The 19,421-nt window shown below is 47.1% G+C and overlaps 1 protein-coding gene across 3 annotated transcripts in view; it reads right to left on the bottom strand.

Moving 5' to 3' along the window:
* Positions 1–13,307, bottom strand: part of WIPI2 (WD repeat domain, phosphoinositide interacting 2) — a 27,682-nt gene extending 14,375 nt beyond the window's left edge. For all 3 annotated transcript variants that reach the window (XM_011363826.2, XM_011363827.2, XM_011363828.2), the window contains exons 1-2: positions 13,027–13,307; positions 6,767–6,849 (exon numbers count right to left, since the gene is read on the bottom strand). In XM_011363826.2, coding sequence (XP_011362128.1) covers positions 6,767–6,849; positions 13,027–13,100 — 157 coding nt within the window. In that variant the 5' untranslated portion in view covers positions 13,101–13,307. The remainder of the gene's footprint in view (positions 1–6,766; positions 6,850–13,026) is intronic.
* Positions 13,308–19,421: the final 6,114 nt, after the last annotated feature.

Genomic DNA, 19,421 nt, shown 5'->3' with positions numbered 1-19,421 from the left:
AGATGGACAAGTAATCAATGGAAGAGAATAAAGAGCAGAAATAGACCCGTACTTATAGGATTGTTTTGAAGTAACAAAGCAACTCAATGAAGAAAGAAAAATCTTTTTGACAGTGAAACAGGAATCCGTTAGGAAAATAAATTAGCCCTGACTCATCATACTTGACATCATGCACCAAAATTAATTTAAGATGGATCACTGAACTAAACATAAAAGCCGAAACTATAAAGTTTTCAAAGAAAACATTGGAAAATATTTTCATGACTTGACGGTAGGCAAAGGTTTCTCAGAAAGGAAACAAAGTAAAAATCATAAATAAAAAAACAACGGATAAATCAGAGTTCATCAAAATTCAACAGGTTTGCTCAAGACGAGCCAAGCCAGACAGGGAAAAAATAGTCACAAGACATTATCTGACAAAGGACCGGTCTCTAGAATAGCTAAAGAACTCTGACAACTTAGGAGACTCTGGTAGTTTCTTAGAAAGAAAAATGAAACCTATGTCCACAAAAAGAGCTGTATGAGAATGTTCACGGCAGCTTTATTCATAACAGCTAAAAACTGGAAAAAGCCCAGATGTCCATCAACAGCAGAACGGAAAAACTGTCACATATCCATACACACTTGACCCTTGAACGATGTGGGGAGGGGTTAGGGATGCCAACCCCCCTCATAGTGGAAAATCCGCACATTTACTTTTGACTCTCCCAAAACTTACTACCCTCAGTGTCTGTGGGACTGGCTCCAGAACCCCCTGGACACTGAAACGCGATGCTCCCGTTCCCTGGATGAGGTGACACGGACCCACCCACGCAGTTGGCCTCCGCATCCGCGGACTCCCAACCACAGACTGATGACAGCACAGATGTTTCTTGAAAAAACTCTGCAGAGACTTGGACCAGTGCAGTTCAGACCTGTGTTGTCCCAGGGTCACCTGAGACATGCAACACTATGGATAAATCTCAAAACATGACGCTGAAAGAAAACTCATGAAAAAGTACACGCTGCGTTTCTATGACATTCTAGAACGGGCGAACAATCTAGCAGCGAAAACCCAGAACACTGCTTCTCAGGGAGTGGAAGGGAGCTGGGACTGACTGAGGGGAAGGGGACTTTCCGGAGTGGTGATGGCAAACTTTGATAAAGCGTTCAGGGTACACAGATATATGCATCTTGTCAAAACTCAGAGTGTTTCCTTAAGATGTTACATTCCATCGTATGCAAATATCACCTGAAAATAAAAAAGCAAAAACAATGAACTCCAGTCAGCGATACTCATGCTGAGCGTTTAAGGGGCTCTCTCCACTGACGTAAAGAACCAAGGCCTAGGGTGTTTGCTTAGCTTTCCCACCCAACTATAACCTCGAAAAAGTTTTTGAAATTTTAATGATAAAAAGCAGATGAGATCTCTTCCAGAATTTTAAAACCAGAGGGTGTGCGTGGAGGCAGCAAAGCTATTTTTAACTACAAATATCCACTGATGAACGTCCACAGACCCATCACCGAGATTTAACGAATGTTAACTTTCTGCCATTTGGTTTCGACTATTTTTTTTTTCTAAAGCGTTGAAGAGAAGCTCATCATCCTGACATTTCACCCCTAAATACACTAGTAAGTACCCCTAAATAAAAAGGACAGGAAAAATATACTTGCCAGCTTGTGACTAAAAGTGGAAAATATCTAACATCACAATAAATTCCAGGTGGATCAAGTATTTCATGTAAAACACCAAAGAACTAGAAGATGACACAGGAGACTGTCCTGTATGCTCTGGAACAGGACGAGCCTTTCTAGTGCTCAGAGGCCTTACAAGAGAAGACAAAAACACCTTCAAACATGCAAAAACTCAAGACTTCAGGACAGCCAAAAGACCAGAACCAAGGTCAGAGAGCCAATGACAACCCGGAAGAAATATCTGCAACCCACAGAAACAGCTAACTTGCTTTACGTCAGTAAGAGACAAATAACCCAACAGAAAAGCAGGCAAAGAAAGAAACAAGCGATTAAAAAGAGAAAAAGCAAGTGACTACATTTAAAAAATTGAGTTCCACTTCAGTTATGATTTAAGAAATAAAGGCAACGAACACATTTTTTACCCCAGATTCGTCTCACAAGTATTAAAATATTTGCTAATGCCTCGTGTCGTAGGAAGTGAGGAGGCAGGTGCTCATAACCTGTATAAAAACAAATCGGTACTACCTTTTTAAAGGGCAATTTGGCAAAATCTGTCAATTGTAAGTGGTTTATCTGTTGATTCTCTCTCCAACAGCTGTACTCACAGGTGGGCAGAACACAGGTGCGCGCCCGGCAGCCCCACCCCTGCAGGTGTCTCTCTCAAGGGAATGCACAGGCCCGTCCACACGTAACCTGTACACAAACATCCACAGCGGCACCACTACCAACAGCCAGAGAGTGGAAACAACCGGAATGCTGATCAAAACAGCGAAATGTTATTGAACAGTAGAAAGAAATGAAGCCCTGAGACACGCCCCAGCACGCACGGGCCCCGAAAGTGTTCTGAGCGGGAGAGGCCGTTCACACGGGACTCCACTTATCTGAGAGGTCCGGAGCCGCAGCTCTGCAGAGGCAGAAGTAGATTAGCGCCTGCCTAGGGCCTGGCGGGCGCAGGGACATGGGAGCGAGTGCTAACGGACTCAGGCTTTCTTCTGGGGAATGATAAAACTGTTTGAAAATTAGATTTTGGTGGCTTGTACGGCTTAGTAAATACAGCAAGACTCACTGACTCGTACACTTTTAATAGCTCATGTTTATAGCATGTAAGTTACATCTCAAAGGGCTGTTAAAAAACCCCACACAGGCAGACTGTGGTGGAAATTTGAATTCTGGCCAATACATTAAGACGTGACGTAAGAAGTACAGGGTGGCAGGGGCTGGAGACACCACGCTCTGCACCGTGAGGAAATGGGTGGCAGAGGCGGACAGGGGGCAGCAGCAAGGTGTCAGGGCGGACCCTGACTGGGACCCTGGGTCCTAGAACACGCCAGGCTGCAAGGAGTCTCTAATGGCCAAAGTCACATACCAGGTATTGGGTTTTCTGGGGAAAACGCCTGTAACTTTCATCAGATTTCCAAAGGAGCCAGGAACCAGAAAAGGCCGAGGCGGCCATCATCACCGGAGCCAACACATTTTTGTCACTACTTAAGAAGTAATAACAACACAAAAAGAGTCACTTCAGAGGCCCTTTAAGTCCTATGGACCGAACGCCTAGGTCTTTTCAGGAACAGACCTTTCCAGAAGCAGCCTGTCTCTATACATTGTCAGTGGCTCGGGGCTCACTAGCTTTCTACGGCACATTTTCATCATACCTCACTCTCGAGGGAATTTTTAAACACACGAGCATACACGGAACCCACAGACCAGAGCAGTCACTCCCCACTAAAGTGAAGGACACAGCTCAGCCCTCCCTTGGAGTAATGTCGTACGATGAATCGATGAATCGGGCCAATGACTGAAGGGCACTGCGATCAAAGGACAAGCAAGAGAAACAAGGCTGCACATCTGTAGTCACTCAAGATGGCCCCTTACCGAGACACCGGCGCGAGCGAGAACTCGGCCGACGGCCAACCAACGCCAGCTTCGGCGACCCCATGTCTGAGGCCTTGCCCTCCGGCCCGTTCTAGGTGGCCGCTGCCCCAGTCTCTGCCAAATGTCCTTCCTGAAGATGACTTCTTTAACATTTAAGAGACTAATTACTTGATTTAAGAAAGAATGTTGTTTTGCTTCTGCTAGTGCTGTTAGAGCTGACAATGATGAAACTTCTGCAGCGGGAAGAAGGGAAGGACAAAGCCATGACATAACTGACGTCACACACTTCCAAACGAGCCTACCCGTCGGGTGCCTGGCGCTCTCCAGAGATGCGCGCTAAGAGCCCGATGTGGGCAGGTGTGGGCAGAGGGAGCCTGCCGGAGCCCTCCCCCGCACGGCCCATCACCACGAATCTCCGAAACTGCGCCTCCAGCCGCTGCGGCCTGCCCAATCACGACGGCCTCACAAAGCACCACTTCTCAAGCCGCACAGTGCAGATGGTGGCCTGGCGAGGCGAGGACCGTCGGCCTCTTGGGAAAAGGCGCTGTGTGTCTCCAGAGGTGCTTCCGTCAGGGAAGGAGTCTCTGCCACTTGTGCCGAGGCAAGAACAGTCGGCTCGCGTTTCGTTTCAGGATGGAATGCCTCATGAGGCATGTTTTCTGAGCTCAGAAACTTATAAAACGCAAGGATACACAATATAGAATCTTGAAAAATCAACTTTTCCTTCTAACCTTCCGTGATATTTCACAAAACAGTAAATCTAGATCCTTTATTTTGCCTAAGTGGGTAGGATTTCATTGCAGTAGTATTTCAGGGAAGAGAGATCACATATTTGCATATTATTTATCCTCAAACTAACAAAGGACACAGAGAGAAAGAATGAACAGGCCCACACAACGGGCACAGCATACATGAGAGTTCTTGCAACTTTCCCTGAAGTTTGAAATTACAACGATGTAGTTAAGAAAGATCTTCCACTGCCTCTGGGCAAAGGTTTTTCTCTTTAAACAAAAGAAGAACAAGCAGTTGTCAGTCTTGTTCCCAAGACCAGCCCTGGCTCATTCTTTCTGGAACCGCGACAGGGAGAGCAAAGATCTGATTTTATGACAGATGGTCAAGAGTTATGAGGGATGAGCCAATACTGAGCCCGGGCTAAATTCTGAGGCATTAAGTACTAGTCTCTGCTCTGAGTCTATTTGTAGAAAAATGCCAGAAAACCACCTTGACTCAGCAGCTAATCTGTTTTCTAAAAGACATTCTTTTCTATAACTCAGTAAAAGTATGTGAAAGAAAGTAAATGAAGTTCTAGGAACAAAAGAATTTTATAGCTTCAGTTTGAACTATTAACCCTCAAAAAGTTCTATGTCCATTTCGTCACCCATTTTTTAAGGGCCAAAGTTCGCTAGGAAGAACAAAGAACTCTACACACCACCTCACCATGCTGGTCAGTAAATACCCACTCCTTCAACGAGGCTAGCAAGACAGCACATGGTGTTCCATCAAAACCCTTTGAAAAATGAGGCGCCAAAACCCAGCAAATAAACTTCAAGGATACATATTAGTAAGTAAATGGATTCGGTTGGGGAAGAGTGAAGAAGACCAGGCTTGGTATTCTTACGCCTTTCTAAGCACGGGGTCTCCAACTGGGGGGAAAGTCTGTGGATTTCCGAATAGATGATTCTAGTCACCACAGCCACAGCTTGCTAGCACCTTCCAGGCCCTCGTTCAGACGCAGATTTAATAAACATTTATATCACAGCTAGAGCCCAACAGACTCCTTTTTCCAGAGATGGGGCTACTCATCTAGAGAAATCTCCTACAGGGAGCAATCCCGTGTGGGGTAAAGTGCAGCCGGTTTGGAGAATTTCAAAAACACTCACACCCACCTGAGAGTTGAGCAAGCACACTAGTTCACAGCCACTTTATCACCCAGATCACACCTTCCAGCTACATACCAGGATGAAGGTTTTGAAAGAAGATTTAGTAAGCATCAGGAGGCACATCTGAAGGCAAGAGAACTAAAATCCAAGGTGGCCAGCAGGAACCACCTTCAGGGACACTGATGTTAAGGATTCTGACTCCCCGCTGTCTCCCTATGAAGGTCACGGGGCCTGCCTTTGGGAGCAGGAACGAGCAAGGGACTTGCTGGGAAAAGTCAGACATGACCCCTGGGAGGTGAGCGGCGCCTGAGGGCTCACCTTTCCAAGGGAGGAGGCCAGGGCCCGGGGCATGGGGGTGTTCCTGGGAAGCCTCTGACCTCCTGTGGGCCAGGCAAATGCTACAATTTCAAGGAACTGGCAGAAACCGACTTTTTCCTAGTGTCTTCGCCTTATGTCAACGGAGGTGTAGGCAGCAGTTATTTACGTCTGTGTTTGCTGGTCTTGTGTCCCCCAACGTCCACCAGACACCGATGCATTTACTTGTGCTCTGTCTTTCTCCACTGAAATGTCACGAGAGCAGGGACTTTGTGGCTATTGCATCTCCACAGGCAAAGCAGGGCTGGCGCAGAGCGGGTGCTCGACAAACATTCACGGAGCGGACGGAACCAGGAACGAGGACGGAACCAGGAATTCCCATTCAGCAGTTACGCACGTGGGAGAGGGCGGAGGTTCCCATCGCACTCCCTGGGGGGCTGCACCCACCCCTACTTACTCAGCAGGGACTGCCGCACACACGCAAAAGAAAACCAAAGACATCGAGGCCCAGAGACACTTTCCCACACGGGATGTGCCTGAGCCAGCAGTCAAAGCTCATGACCCTTCTGGGAGTCCATGCTGCCTGAGATGTGCGCTACTCAGATTCCGTAAGGTGATAACTGAAGAAAACAAGTCATTCCTATGGGGCTGTAAAATCTTCAATTTTCTGGAAGCCCTTTGTGACAGAAAACTAAATGGTTTAAATGGCATTGAAAAGGGGGAGAAATTATAGGACAATAAATACCGTATGACACTGTGTGTTGAAAAAACCCCATAAAACAAATATTTCTATGTGTACACTTCTAAGTATGTAAGTCAACAGAGAAAGGTCTGGGAGGGCACACACACACACACACACACACACTGTTCGCTGCTGTCACCCCTGGGTGGACTGAGGTGGGAGAGGAGTTTGGCCAAGGGCATCTACGCTTTGATCACAGTGTCTGAATTCGGGAATGCATTTCAATTCAAGTATAACGTGTCCATTTTTTTTAAGAAGGGGGAAAAATAAAGCAAACACTTACTGCATTCATAGATCTGTTCCAGCTTATCCACAGAAGAAAGGGAGAAAAATTTATAACCGGACTTACTACCAACAGCTAGGGACCTGCAAAAAAGCCAAATTCAGAAATAAGAGCTGATACGTGTAGACAGTGATAATGCACAAACTAGCTCCATGTTACCAAATAGCAACCATCATCTCTAGCAAAAATCAGTACAAATCATTTCACATCATGGTGGCTGAACGGAAAGGGTGGCAAAGGAAGATGACGTGCATCCCCACAGCCAGGACAGGGGGAGGGTCAATCAAATGAAGATCGATAACACTTTTATTTAACACTTCAAAAACATTAAAGCTAAGTTTGACATATAAATGAAAGCAATCAGCCCTAAATTAATGACCCCCTCAAAACGAAGTGGGGTTTCTCAGGTGAGCTGATGTACATGCGTAGTCCATGCGAGATCCAAAAGTCAAGTGAGCTAACAGCACTAGTTAAACCAGAGATAAACAGGCATTCACAGCCCCGGTGGGTGGCGACAGCTGCCTGCGTTTCGGAAAGGCCGCAGCAAACACAGCTTACCCCTTATGCTGCGGCCGAGCAGTGACGGAAATAAAACGGACCAAAAAGCTAACAGAATCGGGAATCGGAGCCCGCACGGCTGGCGCAGACGGCGAAGGCGAAGGCTCATTTTCAGAGCCTCGCCTGAGAGCCGCATTCACGTCCCTCGCCAACACTGCAGCTTCTGCTGAGAGGCTCGGAGGGGCCTCGACTCTCCGGGTCCCCGAGCGCAGGAGAGCTGTGACACTGAACGGACTTCCTTGTCACGGGAGCACTACTCTCCAGAACGTGACTGACCACGGGAACAAAGAAGAAAGGCCAGCTTTCGGAAACAGAGAGGATGAGAGAACAGAGCAGGGGGTGGGAGGACATGCAGGGATTCGGACACGGGAATCGTTTGTATTTAACGTCTGCGGGAGCAGACGGTAAACCAGAAGACCAGAAGTAACAAAGGCTGCATTTCCGTTTCCTACCACGGGTACTTGCATGCCACGATGAAAGTAGGGCTATTTTAATGACCACTTCGTCTACTTAAAATTTGAGATTTCTAACCTCTCTTTCACATATGTGTAGAAGAAATACACAGTTGACCTTTGAACAATGTGAGGGTTAGGGGCGTCTGCCCCTGCACAGTTGAAAATCTGCACATAACTTTAGACTCCCCCCCTAAAGTCAGCTGTCCCTTGGTATCTGGGGGGAACTGGTTCCAAGACTCCCACGGATACCAAAATCTGTGGATGCTCAAGTCCCTCATAAAATGGCGCAGAATGCACACACCCACGGTCGTCTGGACCTGTGGATGTGAAATGCGGGGCTACACAGGGCCCACTGCATATTCACTGCGCTGAAAAAAAATCTGCACAATAAGTGGTCCTGTGCGGTTCGAACCTGTGCAGTTTGACCGTTCCAAGGGCAGCTGCTATAAGCACTCTTAAATTTTAAAACTGCAACTGCTTTTTCTTAGGAGTGTAAACAAAAACAAAACTCTACCAGCTCACATCATTTTTCTTTGCCAAAATACTTCACTATATTGAATTAGTTATATTAATGAAGTAATTAGGTACTGTTACCTGTAAATACTTTAAAAAGTAATAAAAGAACCAACAGAGATACAAGAACATTCAGGAAGGCTAAAAATAAAATAAAACCTTAGCAACTCACAACTTTTGGGAAACTGGTGTTTAGGAAACGTTTTCCATTTAACTAAGGGCTGCTAGTTTAAGTACCAAAACCATTTCCCCACCATTTCTGATTTAAGAAAAATGTCATTCGTATTAAGAGCTTTCCCGTGGTTCTTAACACAAGGGGATCGCGTGTCCCTAACATTTCTCTGAACTCGCATCACTGAACGACTTCCTATCCTGTCCTAACACAGTAACCCTCTCAGGCTCTAACGAGTTGAGTTTTATGGGCCTACAGCACATGGCTAGACTGTAGTACTGAGTTTACAAAAATATTTTCTGCCTTTGGTTTTGCTGACAGTTGTTCCTTGTGGGCCTACCATCATTAACAGCCTCTCTCCCTTTCTAATCCCTTGACTTCGAAACCAAATCACTAAGCTTATTAGTATTACATATAAAATATGCCTAGAAAGGGCTTCTTCCATGAGCAAAATAACGAGCATTAAGTAATTAACGAGAACCGGGATTTTGATATACCCAGGTTCTCAGATGTGCTCCAAAGAGGTAGAATTTGTTAAAATTGATCAAACATCAGAACGTTGATGTTCTCCAGATATTAAGAAACTGCTTTAGGGTATTAAATATCTTAGCTAGAATTTCAATTGCATGGTTTACAAAACTGACTGGGCATCTCAAACAGGAAGAAACGTAAACAAAAATATTTCCATTATTTTTTGACATGTGTATATAGTATAGTATAATTTTATCAATAAAGGTAAGTATTTTTAAAGGGGGATATTAAATGTAAATAGGCTTGGTCTTCTCAGCTCAAATACCAACATTCAGGTTCACACCCTTCTTCGGAGGTTCTGCTTTCACCAATTTCTCAGGAGTCACCTGACCATACAATGGCGTTTTAGTGGGAGAGGTACGGTAAGAGATAAGTATGGGATTCCACTAGTAAATCGTCTTATTCCTCAATAAATATTCATGTGGTTTTTTAAAAATGTAATTTAATGAATATCTTTTATTAACAAAGGGAAAAACGAGCAAACCATGACAGAAAAAAGGATATATTCGCCTAAGCCCCCACTTCACTACTATACTGCTACCTTCCACTGTCTGGCGTCCAAATGCAGGGACCCTACTGTGCCTTCTGGGGAAAGAGCTTCATCAGGGCAGGGGAGAGGGTACTTCTGGAACATACTTTGAGCCAGTCCTCTACCTTCATCCCACACCACCTCACCGCACTTGTAGCTTCCCCAGACTGCAAGCCCTCAGGCGTCTGGGGCTGTGGTGTAAACTAGTCGATGCTCCGCTTCCCCCACTGAGCAATTCAGGGCGCCCCGTCCTTTGCCACTTCCCACGACTAGCGCAGCTTCCACAACTACACTGTGCTGCTGTTTCCTGTCGCATTCTCACCTCACGGGTTTAAGCCTTTTAAAACATCTTTTTGGCATTTTGTTGGTTGACATTTTATTAGGGTTTTGGAAAGGAGCCAAAATAAATGCTTGTGTTTGATCCACCATTATTAACTGCAAGTCTGTCACTAAATTTAAACTTAAGTGTTCAATATCGGAAAGACAGTGATTTCCACTAAAAAAGTGAAAATGTGAATCAGATCTTTTTCACTCCATTTCCTTCTCTCTACCCAGTGATCAGTCCATACAGGCTTTTTCCCTTTGCATCACCTCCTTCCTCAAAGATGTTAAACGGACACAGTCTGTGCCCATAAAAACGAACACACCTGGCAGGTCCTAGAGCCCTCCTTGGTAAGTTTATCGCCACCACAGGCCCTTCCCTCCAGCTCACGTCATTTCCATCCCCCACCTCCACTGGGAAATCACCGAGGCCTTCGAACGCCACGGGCATCCGAAGCAGAGCTCACCATTTTCCCCTAAACCGAATCCTTCTCCCTAGTGTCATCTCTGTTTTCCCAGAACCCAAACCAGAGAGCTGGGGGGTAACCTTAACTTCTCCCTTAAAGACATCATATGTCCTATGGGCCATAGCAGGTCCTGACGGCTACGTCTCCTCTCCGCTGGCCACTGCTGCTGGACACCAGCCTCCTCAGTGGCTGCCCCACCCTCCTCAAACACATCCTCTGCATGGCAGGCATGGTGGCCTAAGTCTTTAAGGTTGAAGGGGCCTTAAAAACCTTCCACTCCCAAGCCCCTCAATTTACTGACGAGGAAGAGAAGTGGCTTTCCCACAATGCCTATAACCTAAACCTCGACTGAAGACAGTGATGCATTCAGATGGGTGTCTCCCAGCGCCTTTACCCCCTATACCTGTAACTCTTCTACAAACAGAGGACTTGGAAAATCAAGCCTTTCTTTACTCCATCCCTTTAGAAATGCAGCTCAAAGCAGACACTGCAATCACCTCCCACAAGCTGGGTGGTATCCACTGGAAGGATTCAGACCTTGGTACTTTCATTTGAGGTCCAAGTGATACTCTGTCACTTATTAGTTACCTTCCTTTTCAATAAACCAAAAATTCCTCCAACATAAACCTTCTGAAGTGTTGCTTTCGGAAACTAGGATTGGAACTGACCAGGTAAGAGCTAGAGGACCGAGATCAGTGGCTTTTGGTGCTTTTCACTGCCTAGTTAAAAAACAAAATAAAACAAATGGTAACAAGCAAATAAAACTTATTCACACTTTTAGGACACGAATCGCAGGGGAAAAAATATATTTGAAACGATTACCAATACAAAAAGAAAAGCAGGATAATTTGATATGCAAGAAATGTTGTTGTTAAAATGTGAATCCAAGATGAATATGGTTTGTCTTGAGAAAAATCATGTTCCTCTACTACAATTCTGGAGATGGGCAAGGGAGAGAAAAGTGTAAACTGTAAAGCCCTTCTCCAGGAATGTCTGCATTTCTTTCAAGTGTAGATTTAAAACAATTTCAGTCATTTTAATCAATAAACTTTTAGTACAATCTTAACTTACTATTTCTTATAATTTATATTCATACTACATCAAGGCCTCTTCGGCAAATCAAAATTATGACACGGAAATCTTCTCTTGACCTGATAACTTCAGGGCTCACACAGGAGGGGGAAGCACACGATTTCCAAACGGTCTTTGGAATGGTCTTTTTGCAGACCGGAGTGACGTTCTTCGATTATGTAGGAAATCTGGTAGCCCGTTTGAAGTAACAGCAAAAGAGAATGCTTCCTCGTATCTGATTTCCTTCCAATATAAATGGTGACAAGTGAAAAACAGAAAAGATGGTAGAGAATGTTTTCAAAATTCTCTCATTTATACAAGACGTAAAAGACCATCAAGCTACTGGTTCTTACTGGTCTCAAAATCCCAAGGGCTTAAAAACTGAGTCACAGTGGGTTTGAAATGTCCTATTCCCTACCTGGATTAACACAATATAGCCTACCCCAATCATAACCACCTGCAACAGGTTGTCCAAATTGTTTCTGCTGTAACACCTTCTGGCCACATGGACCACTATGGTATTTGGTCGATTTAATCTTTAAATTCACTCCCCTCCAAATCCTACTCTGTAAGCAGAAAAGGCAGCATGGCAGAGAGGAAAAAACACTGGAAGAGAATTCAGGAAACAGATTCTAGTCCTGTCCCTCTTGCCAATAACCAACTGTGAAAGCCAGGCTCAGCTCTGAACCTTCCTGAACACGGGTGTCCTCACGTGCAGGAGTAGGTGATGGCTCCCTTCCACCGCTCCCTACATCCCACTGTGGGGCTGTCTGCACTAGTCTCACAACTTTGGGAAGATGCTGAGCGCCAGCTGCATGCCACACACCTGGGGCATGCGTTCCCCTGGACCAACTCAACCAACTACTCAGTAGGAAGCCGACAGCCACGCCTCCTCCTCCCTTACATCACTTCCTCTTACTCACTTCCCAAGATGGCTCTCCTACCTTCCAGGTCTACAACTCATCCTTCCCGCTCCAGAAACTATCCAGTAACTATCCTCACGGGTCACCCGAGACAGCCTCTGAAGAATCGGCTTCAAACCCACGCGGGTTTGGACGAACAGCGTTCCAAACCCATGGGTTGGCATCAAGGGCCTCTCTTCCCCTGGGGACAGCCCATTCCCTGAAGCGCCAAGACTCCTCAGGTGTTTCTCTGTCGCATGCCCCTTGGTTCGGTTTTATCCCCGGTGGGAGGCCAGGATTATTGCTAAGTTTGTTTCTCGCTCAGGGACGACATCAAAGTTTCCTGCCAAAAAGAACAGCGAGACACGAAGAAAAGCAAAGCGGGGAAAAAAGTCCTCGGATGAGGAGACAAGGATTAGGGTCTGAAGAGGGGAAGAGGGGAGGGAGCTGAGGGAGGCGGGGTAAACAGAGGAGACCCAGTGCCACCGGGGAGGCGGCCGGGACAACAGATCAAGCCACAAAGTTCGGCCCAAGTTTGTGAGACGAGGGGTCCAGACAGAGAACGCCTCCCGCCGGGCGGCCGCAATACCTCCTCATCTCCATCACTGTCCCCGCCAGAGAGCGCAGCTCAGGGCAGCGCCCAGAGGGTCCCTAAGGATGGCGCCCCTCGCTCGGCGCGCCTGCCCGCCCCCTGCCCTCGCTCCAGCCCCCGGCCCGACCCCGACCCCGGCTCGGCCTTACGTGATGTCCTGGTTGAAGTTGGCGAACAGCAGCTGGCCGGCGCCGGCCTCGCCGCTCTGACTCGCCAGGTTCATGGTGGGCGCGCGGCGGGCGGGTGGGCCCGGCCGGGGGCTCGAGCGCGGAGCAGGGGGGTGTCGCGTGCGCTCAGGGTTGGCGCCAGGCCCCGCTCGCCGCCTGGGTCGCCGCAGCTCGCCGCCCGGGGTTCAACCGCCGCCTCATTCCGTCCCCGCTCTTGTTTATGCTCCAGAGCCGGGTCTCCCAGCGCGCCTGCGCAGCCCGCCCCTTCGCCGCACGGCCTCTCACGGCGCAAGCGCGCCGCGGGGTCCCGCCCCTTCACCTCTGGCCCGGGCCGGAGTTCCGGTCGGACGCGCGCACGCGCCGGTTGCGCTGGGCGGGGCTTGCGGGCGCGCCGAGCGCCGCGCATGCGCATTGGGAGGAGTAGGCAGTCTGTAACCCCCACATCTTTTCATTAATATTAAGAGGGTCGTACATGTGCCACTCTTTGTGCCAACTACTTATGTGCGTACTCTCGTTCGAGGCTGTAGCAGCCCTATGTAGAGAATATTGCATACCCATTTTACATATTTGGAAACAGCCTTAGAAATATTAACCTATTTGCCAAGTGTTAGATCTGAGAACGGGAAACCCTGATACTCCAAGGCCCAGGCTTTCTGGGTCCCTAGGAGGGATTCCACTTAACATTTGTTCCTTCGTTTAGTAATATTTAGGAAGCACCTTCCATGTGAATTAAATGGGCCTCCTCCCTTCCTTCCGAGAAGTCACAGTGGGGAGATACTTAATTACAAAGCCGGGGTACAAAGAGAGAGCACATCATGAGGTCACTTAACCTAGACTTAAGGGACAGAGACTGCAGTCAGAGAAGGATGTGTGCAGTCATGTCTAAATGTATGGATACACAAACGTAAGTGCCCATATGGCCGACCACTGAAATCTAGATATGGGGCAGGGGCCACGTCTCTGTTGGTTTTATCAGCTGGCACAGTTTCCTACCGACCGTTATTGTTGAGCGGAGGCACATGAAGAGGTGCCTGAGTAAATCCCCTGAGTTCTAGACGCTCTCCTTGACTTCATCTTGTAAAGCCACGAGATTTTCTCTTGTTCATCCCAACCCGTTATTCCATGTAGGACAGTAACTCCTTCTCTATTGTTTCAGCAAATGAAGATCCCAAAATAGCCAGGGGGTAGACCGAATTTCCAATTTACCAGAACCATGACTCTGCTCCCTTTGGGTACTAGAATCTCAAACTTCAGTAAACCTAGGGTTGTGTGAATGGAAACAAACATTTCTTAAGTGGATTATTAGATATAATATGGAAAGAAACACTACCACCTACCTGCCTTCCCAGTCTGTAGGCACACACTGCCCATGGTAGAATGACACCCCAACCTCACAGGGTGTGGTCTCTTAGCTGGCATCACAAATGAGTCTTCGGCTGGCCATTCTAATGAGATGGGACATCGCTTGTAAAATTCTTAATCTTAGCAGGAAATGAAATGGGACATCTCTTGTAGAGTTAATCGTTTTAGTAACCCTAGTTAAGTTTTCTTCCCTCCTTTGGAAAAAGGCCCTCTCCCTCAAATCTTGATAATTGCCCGGGCTACTCGGATCCCTTGGCTATTGATAAGGGTCATCAGCCCATTGTTAAGCAGAAATGGTGTTAAACCAGGCAGGGCCCTTAGAGTGGGGGGCGGGGATTTAAGCCAAAGGTCTTTCTTTTTACTCTTTAAGAAACATATTAACCGAGCCTGTTTCCCTTTACTCACTTAATAGGCAAATCAATAATAGAAATTAACAGATGTATGATTTAAATAACGAGTTCGTATTTTCTTTTCCTTGTCTAGGGACTGAGGGGGCACTTCAGAAGGAAACCTGAGACCCCACCCTGACTGAGGCAGGAAGGGAAAGAGCTCCATGAAACCCCTGTAGGCAGAGACTACCGGCCATTCTCAGCAGGAAGCAGGTACAGAAGAAGAGACTTCCCATCCCCCAACATCCATACTGATAACAAGGGGGTTCATGGCTCTTAGAAAGGAGGTAGGCAGGAAAGTTAGGGGGTTTTGGGTCTGCCTGCAAAGACACTGAGGTCATCCTATCTTAGAAGGGGTCTGCTCTAATCCGCCCACAATTAAGCAAGACAGAGGCATTTTTTAACTCACGCAAGGAAACCAGTAGGCAGAGATTTAGGTACCAGCTTAAGCCAGTCACTCGCACCTGCGCAATAAAGACCCCAACAACCTTCGACTCACCTGAGTCTCATTATACCATCATTATAATATGATGCATATGCCCAGAAGTTCATTAATATCATTATAACAGACTGAATTCTGGGAACAAACATGCGCAGAAAGCAAAATGATGAATCACTGAGTCCTGTCAATCTTAGTCGTCAATCAAGGAAGCCCACTCCTCTAAGAAAAGTGACCACCCACAGCAAAAAAGGGATAAAAACCCTGAAGTCTTTGTTACCAGGCCTTTTGAGCCACGCTTCTCTTGCTCAGGCCCACTTCTACTTCTGGAAGTGTACTTTCCTTTCTAATAAAACTTTTCTACTGTATTTCGGTGTCTTGCTCAATTCTTTGTTCGAGACATCAAGAACCTGGACGACGCGCCAGGAGAGGACCCCGCTCTCCGGTAGCACTACCACCTGTCTGGGTAATACGGCATATGATAAGGACGGTGAAGTCCAAGGACGTGAGCCCGTTGTCAAACTTCTTCCACTTTATTGTAATTTTTTGGTCAGAGGGAATTGCTACGGACACCTGGGTAACCCTATTAAAAATGGTAACCTCCACGCTTTCTCACCTCGCCTATCCTTTTCCCTGTTTTATATTCGTATATAACACTTATCACCTTCCAATAGACCATATAATGTCCCCTCCCGACTAGAACATAAGCTCCATGAAGAGAGGATTTTTGTCTGTGTTGTTCACTCTGTGTTCCCATTACCTAGAATAATGGAAACTTGATACTCGAAGAACTGAACTCTGGACCTCTGTTCCTGGCCACCAGAATGGGCTGGAGTGGGCTGCTGTCCACTTGCCCAGTTTGTTTTCACTGCTTTATTACCTGGGTTTTATTGAGAACCACAGACAAGTGTCGTTGGAGAATAGCCTGGATTTGTGCCAGAGAGCTCGACCTGTGTGTGACTCAGTAATGCACCCACGTGTCCCAGCTCACCTTGAGCTCAGCATGAGCTCACGTGCCGGTGATGGCGTGTAGTGCAAGCAGAATGCTCGGGAGCTTCGATCATCACTTCAGACTTCCTCCAGGTGACTGGCCTGAGGCCAATGCCAGAAAGAAGAGCTTTCCTTCCTCCTTTCAACATTAGAGCAGAGCCATCATTTGTAAGTGCTGACAACAGTCCTCAAGTATTCTCATGTGCGGCGTTCAGAGATGAGCAATCCTCCCACAGGCAAATTCCTCAATAAACTCATCGGATAAATGGCATGGAGGAAGGAACTCAGGGCTGGAGCGAAAAGGTGGTGGAGTGCACCTTGTGGGAGGCAAGGCAGTAGGAGGGAGGGCAGGACACGGTGAACACTGAAATCAGACGGGCATGTTCAGGTTCAAATCCTGGCTCCGGTTCTCACAAGGTGTGTGACCTTAGGTAAGTCACCTAACCTCTCTGAGTATGTTTCCTCAATAATAACCGAGGCTAAAATAACTGTCCTCTTGAGAACGCTACGAAGACCGAACGAGTGGGAGAAAGCGCTTCTAGAGCAGCAGAGCGAGAATCTCCCCCAAACCGTTCGTCCATAAAAGCAGAGAGAACACGGACGAAAACGATCAAAACCAACTTCTTCGGAATTCTGGAAATTAACTAAAGGCTTGTAACAATCTGAGAAGCATTTTCCAAGGAGAACAGCTAAAGCTCAATAAAAACAGCGAGCTTGGTGGCCTTTTAATTTGCCCTGATCACATCGCTCTCTTCGAGATCCGCGGTCGCCTTGAAAACCAGCAGACTTGCAACTGTGAGAGATACGAAAACAAGCAGCCTATCAGCCACCAGAAGGGGTGAAATAGGCTTGGAATTTCCCAAAACCTCCCTCCACAGAGAATAGTCACTATCTGACCCGTCTGTCAGTTTGCTGAAAAATGCCTTTCTCAAAATATGTCTTTATTTCACCTAAGAGTTTGCCAGTATCTGTGTGGGTAGCCCTACCCTGAAGACATTGGTCCGAAACAATCAGCAGAAATGTGTGATATGGCAATTGCCTGAGGCAACCTTACCAGTTGGGGCTAACAAGAGACTGATTAAAAAAAAAAAAAACTTAAAAGGACTAACTGGGGAATGAGATTCCATAGAGGCTTTGAAAGGTCCCCGGCATATTCCTGAGAATCTAAGGGGCTGTGTGTATGTGCAGGACGGTGCGCGTGCCCAAGAAAGACCCGAGAAGACCCTACGATCTCACCTCTGGCCAACTTTGAGGCCCTGAGTAGGAAGCGAGGCCTGAGCGGAGTTGAAAGATGCCTGCTGGAGTGTTGAAACATAGCCGATAGGCGCAGAGAGCCCTTGGGAAAAGGCTGGCAGACTGATCGATTCAAGGAATTTAAAGACATCTCAGTCCAATTATTAGCTGACCCTTAAGATAACTGAGCAATGACTTCAGTGTTTACACATGACAAAGAATACAGACTTTATAGAATTAGTCCAGAAAAGTCACTAAACAAGCAAAAAATAGGAACATCAAACCCCAGGGTGGGAAGGAGAATCTGATTTCCGGAGCTGCTATATTATTTTAAATGTCAAGTTTTCAACAGAAAACTATGAGACACACAAAGAAACAAGGAAGCATGATTTCAAAATGGGGAAAAGCAACTGCCTTTGAAGAGGCCCAGAAGGTGGACTTAGTGGATGAAGAATTGAAACCATCTATTATAAATCCATTCAAAGAACTAAAGGAAACCATACTTACAGAATTAAAAGAAGGGTATGATAACAATATCTTACCAAAGAGAGAACCTCAATAAAGAGACAGAAATCATGAAAAGAACCTAACAGAAAGCAGGAGTTGATAAGTACAATAACCCAAATGAGAAGTTCACTAGAAGGGACCAACATCAGATTTGAGCTGGCAAAAGGAAAAATCAGCAAACTTCAAAACAGGTCAGTTGAGACTATCCAGTCTGAGGAACAGAAATAAAAATGATCGAAGAACATGGACAAAGTCTCAGAGAGCCATGGGACACCATCGAGGATGTAAACTTATGCATAACGTGATTTCCAAGAGGACGGGTTAGAGGAAAAGGCGCTGGGAGCCGTGTGTGTGTGCGCGCGCGTGCACAGGCGTGCGCATACGCACACGCCGCAGGTGATGTTGGTGCAGAGGCGTGGCTCAAAAGCACAGACTCCCACTTTTACAGACGCTTAGCAGATTTTCTCGCATGAACATTTCTCCATTCGCTGTGTGCCCTCACGACCAATTCCAGAGACTCCAAATGATCATTTTTGGATATCGCCACCAGTTTCGTTGCTTTGCTGGAGAGAGTCTGCGAGTCCCCTCCTCCATCACTGTGGAAGTTCCAGCCCTGCACCTGGCTTCCTCACCTGACGACGCACCCTGGGGACATTTCCAGGCCACTTCGGATTGCACGCCCTCTTCTACGAGTAGCGTGGGTTTCCCCCGCAGGGCTGTCCTCCCGCAATCACACGGCCTTTACCAGGTGATGGGTGTCTAGACTGTTTCCACGTTTTCACTACCTCAAGCCATTTGTACCTTCTCTTGTACCATCATATTTATGACTTCTGGATTTATTCCTTCTGTCCAGACCTCTCCCCTGAGCTCCAGAACGTTCGAGCCCACTCTTCCCTGTTGGGGAGCTCCACGTGGAAGTTTCACAGGCGTGGCTAACTTAAAAACCCCACACAGGTTCTCGATTTCTCCGAAATCTCTCCTCCCTTAGCCTTCCTCATCTCCATCAGTGGCCCCATTCTCTCACACCTGTGGGTATGGACAAAACCACCCAAACGAGGACGAGCAGACTATTTATGCAGCACTTGCTATAGCGAGGGAGTCACCCGCTGTCGCTTGCCCTTGGAGAGATGCGGGCAGGCGGAAGAAGTGGGGGGCTTCACAGTGAGAGACGAGAAGGCTTGGTGGGGGTGCTCAGATTGGAGGCTGTCAGCTGAGGGCTGGTTACCTAGAGGCAGGACATCCCACGTCACCGGTTAGGGGAGCATATTTGGCTTTCTCCAGTTAGTCCTAAGTTGGAGGTAGGACAACAATGAGGGAAGCTGCCAGTTATTGATCGAGTCCCGTTATTGATCGAGTCCCGAGTCTGGGGCCGATGCTACAGGAGTGGCTGTTTGGTGTGCTGGGCTGGTCGCCACCGGTGGTCGGTCACAGTTCATCCTCATGTGCGGACTGGCCAT

Source organism: Pteropus vampyrus, unplaced genomic scaffold (assembly GCF_000151845.1).
Source record: "Pteropus vampyrus isolate Shadow unplaced genomic scaffold, Pvam_2.0 Scaffold90, whole genome shotgun sequence".
Classification (NCBI taxonomy): Eukaryota; Metazoa; Chordata; class Mammalia; order Chiroptera; family Pteropodidae; genus Pteropus; species Pteropus vampyrus.
The sequence above is the reverse complement of the archived record's forward strand: the minus strand, read 5'-3'. Positions and strand labels throughout refer to the sequence as shown.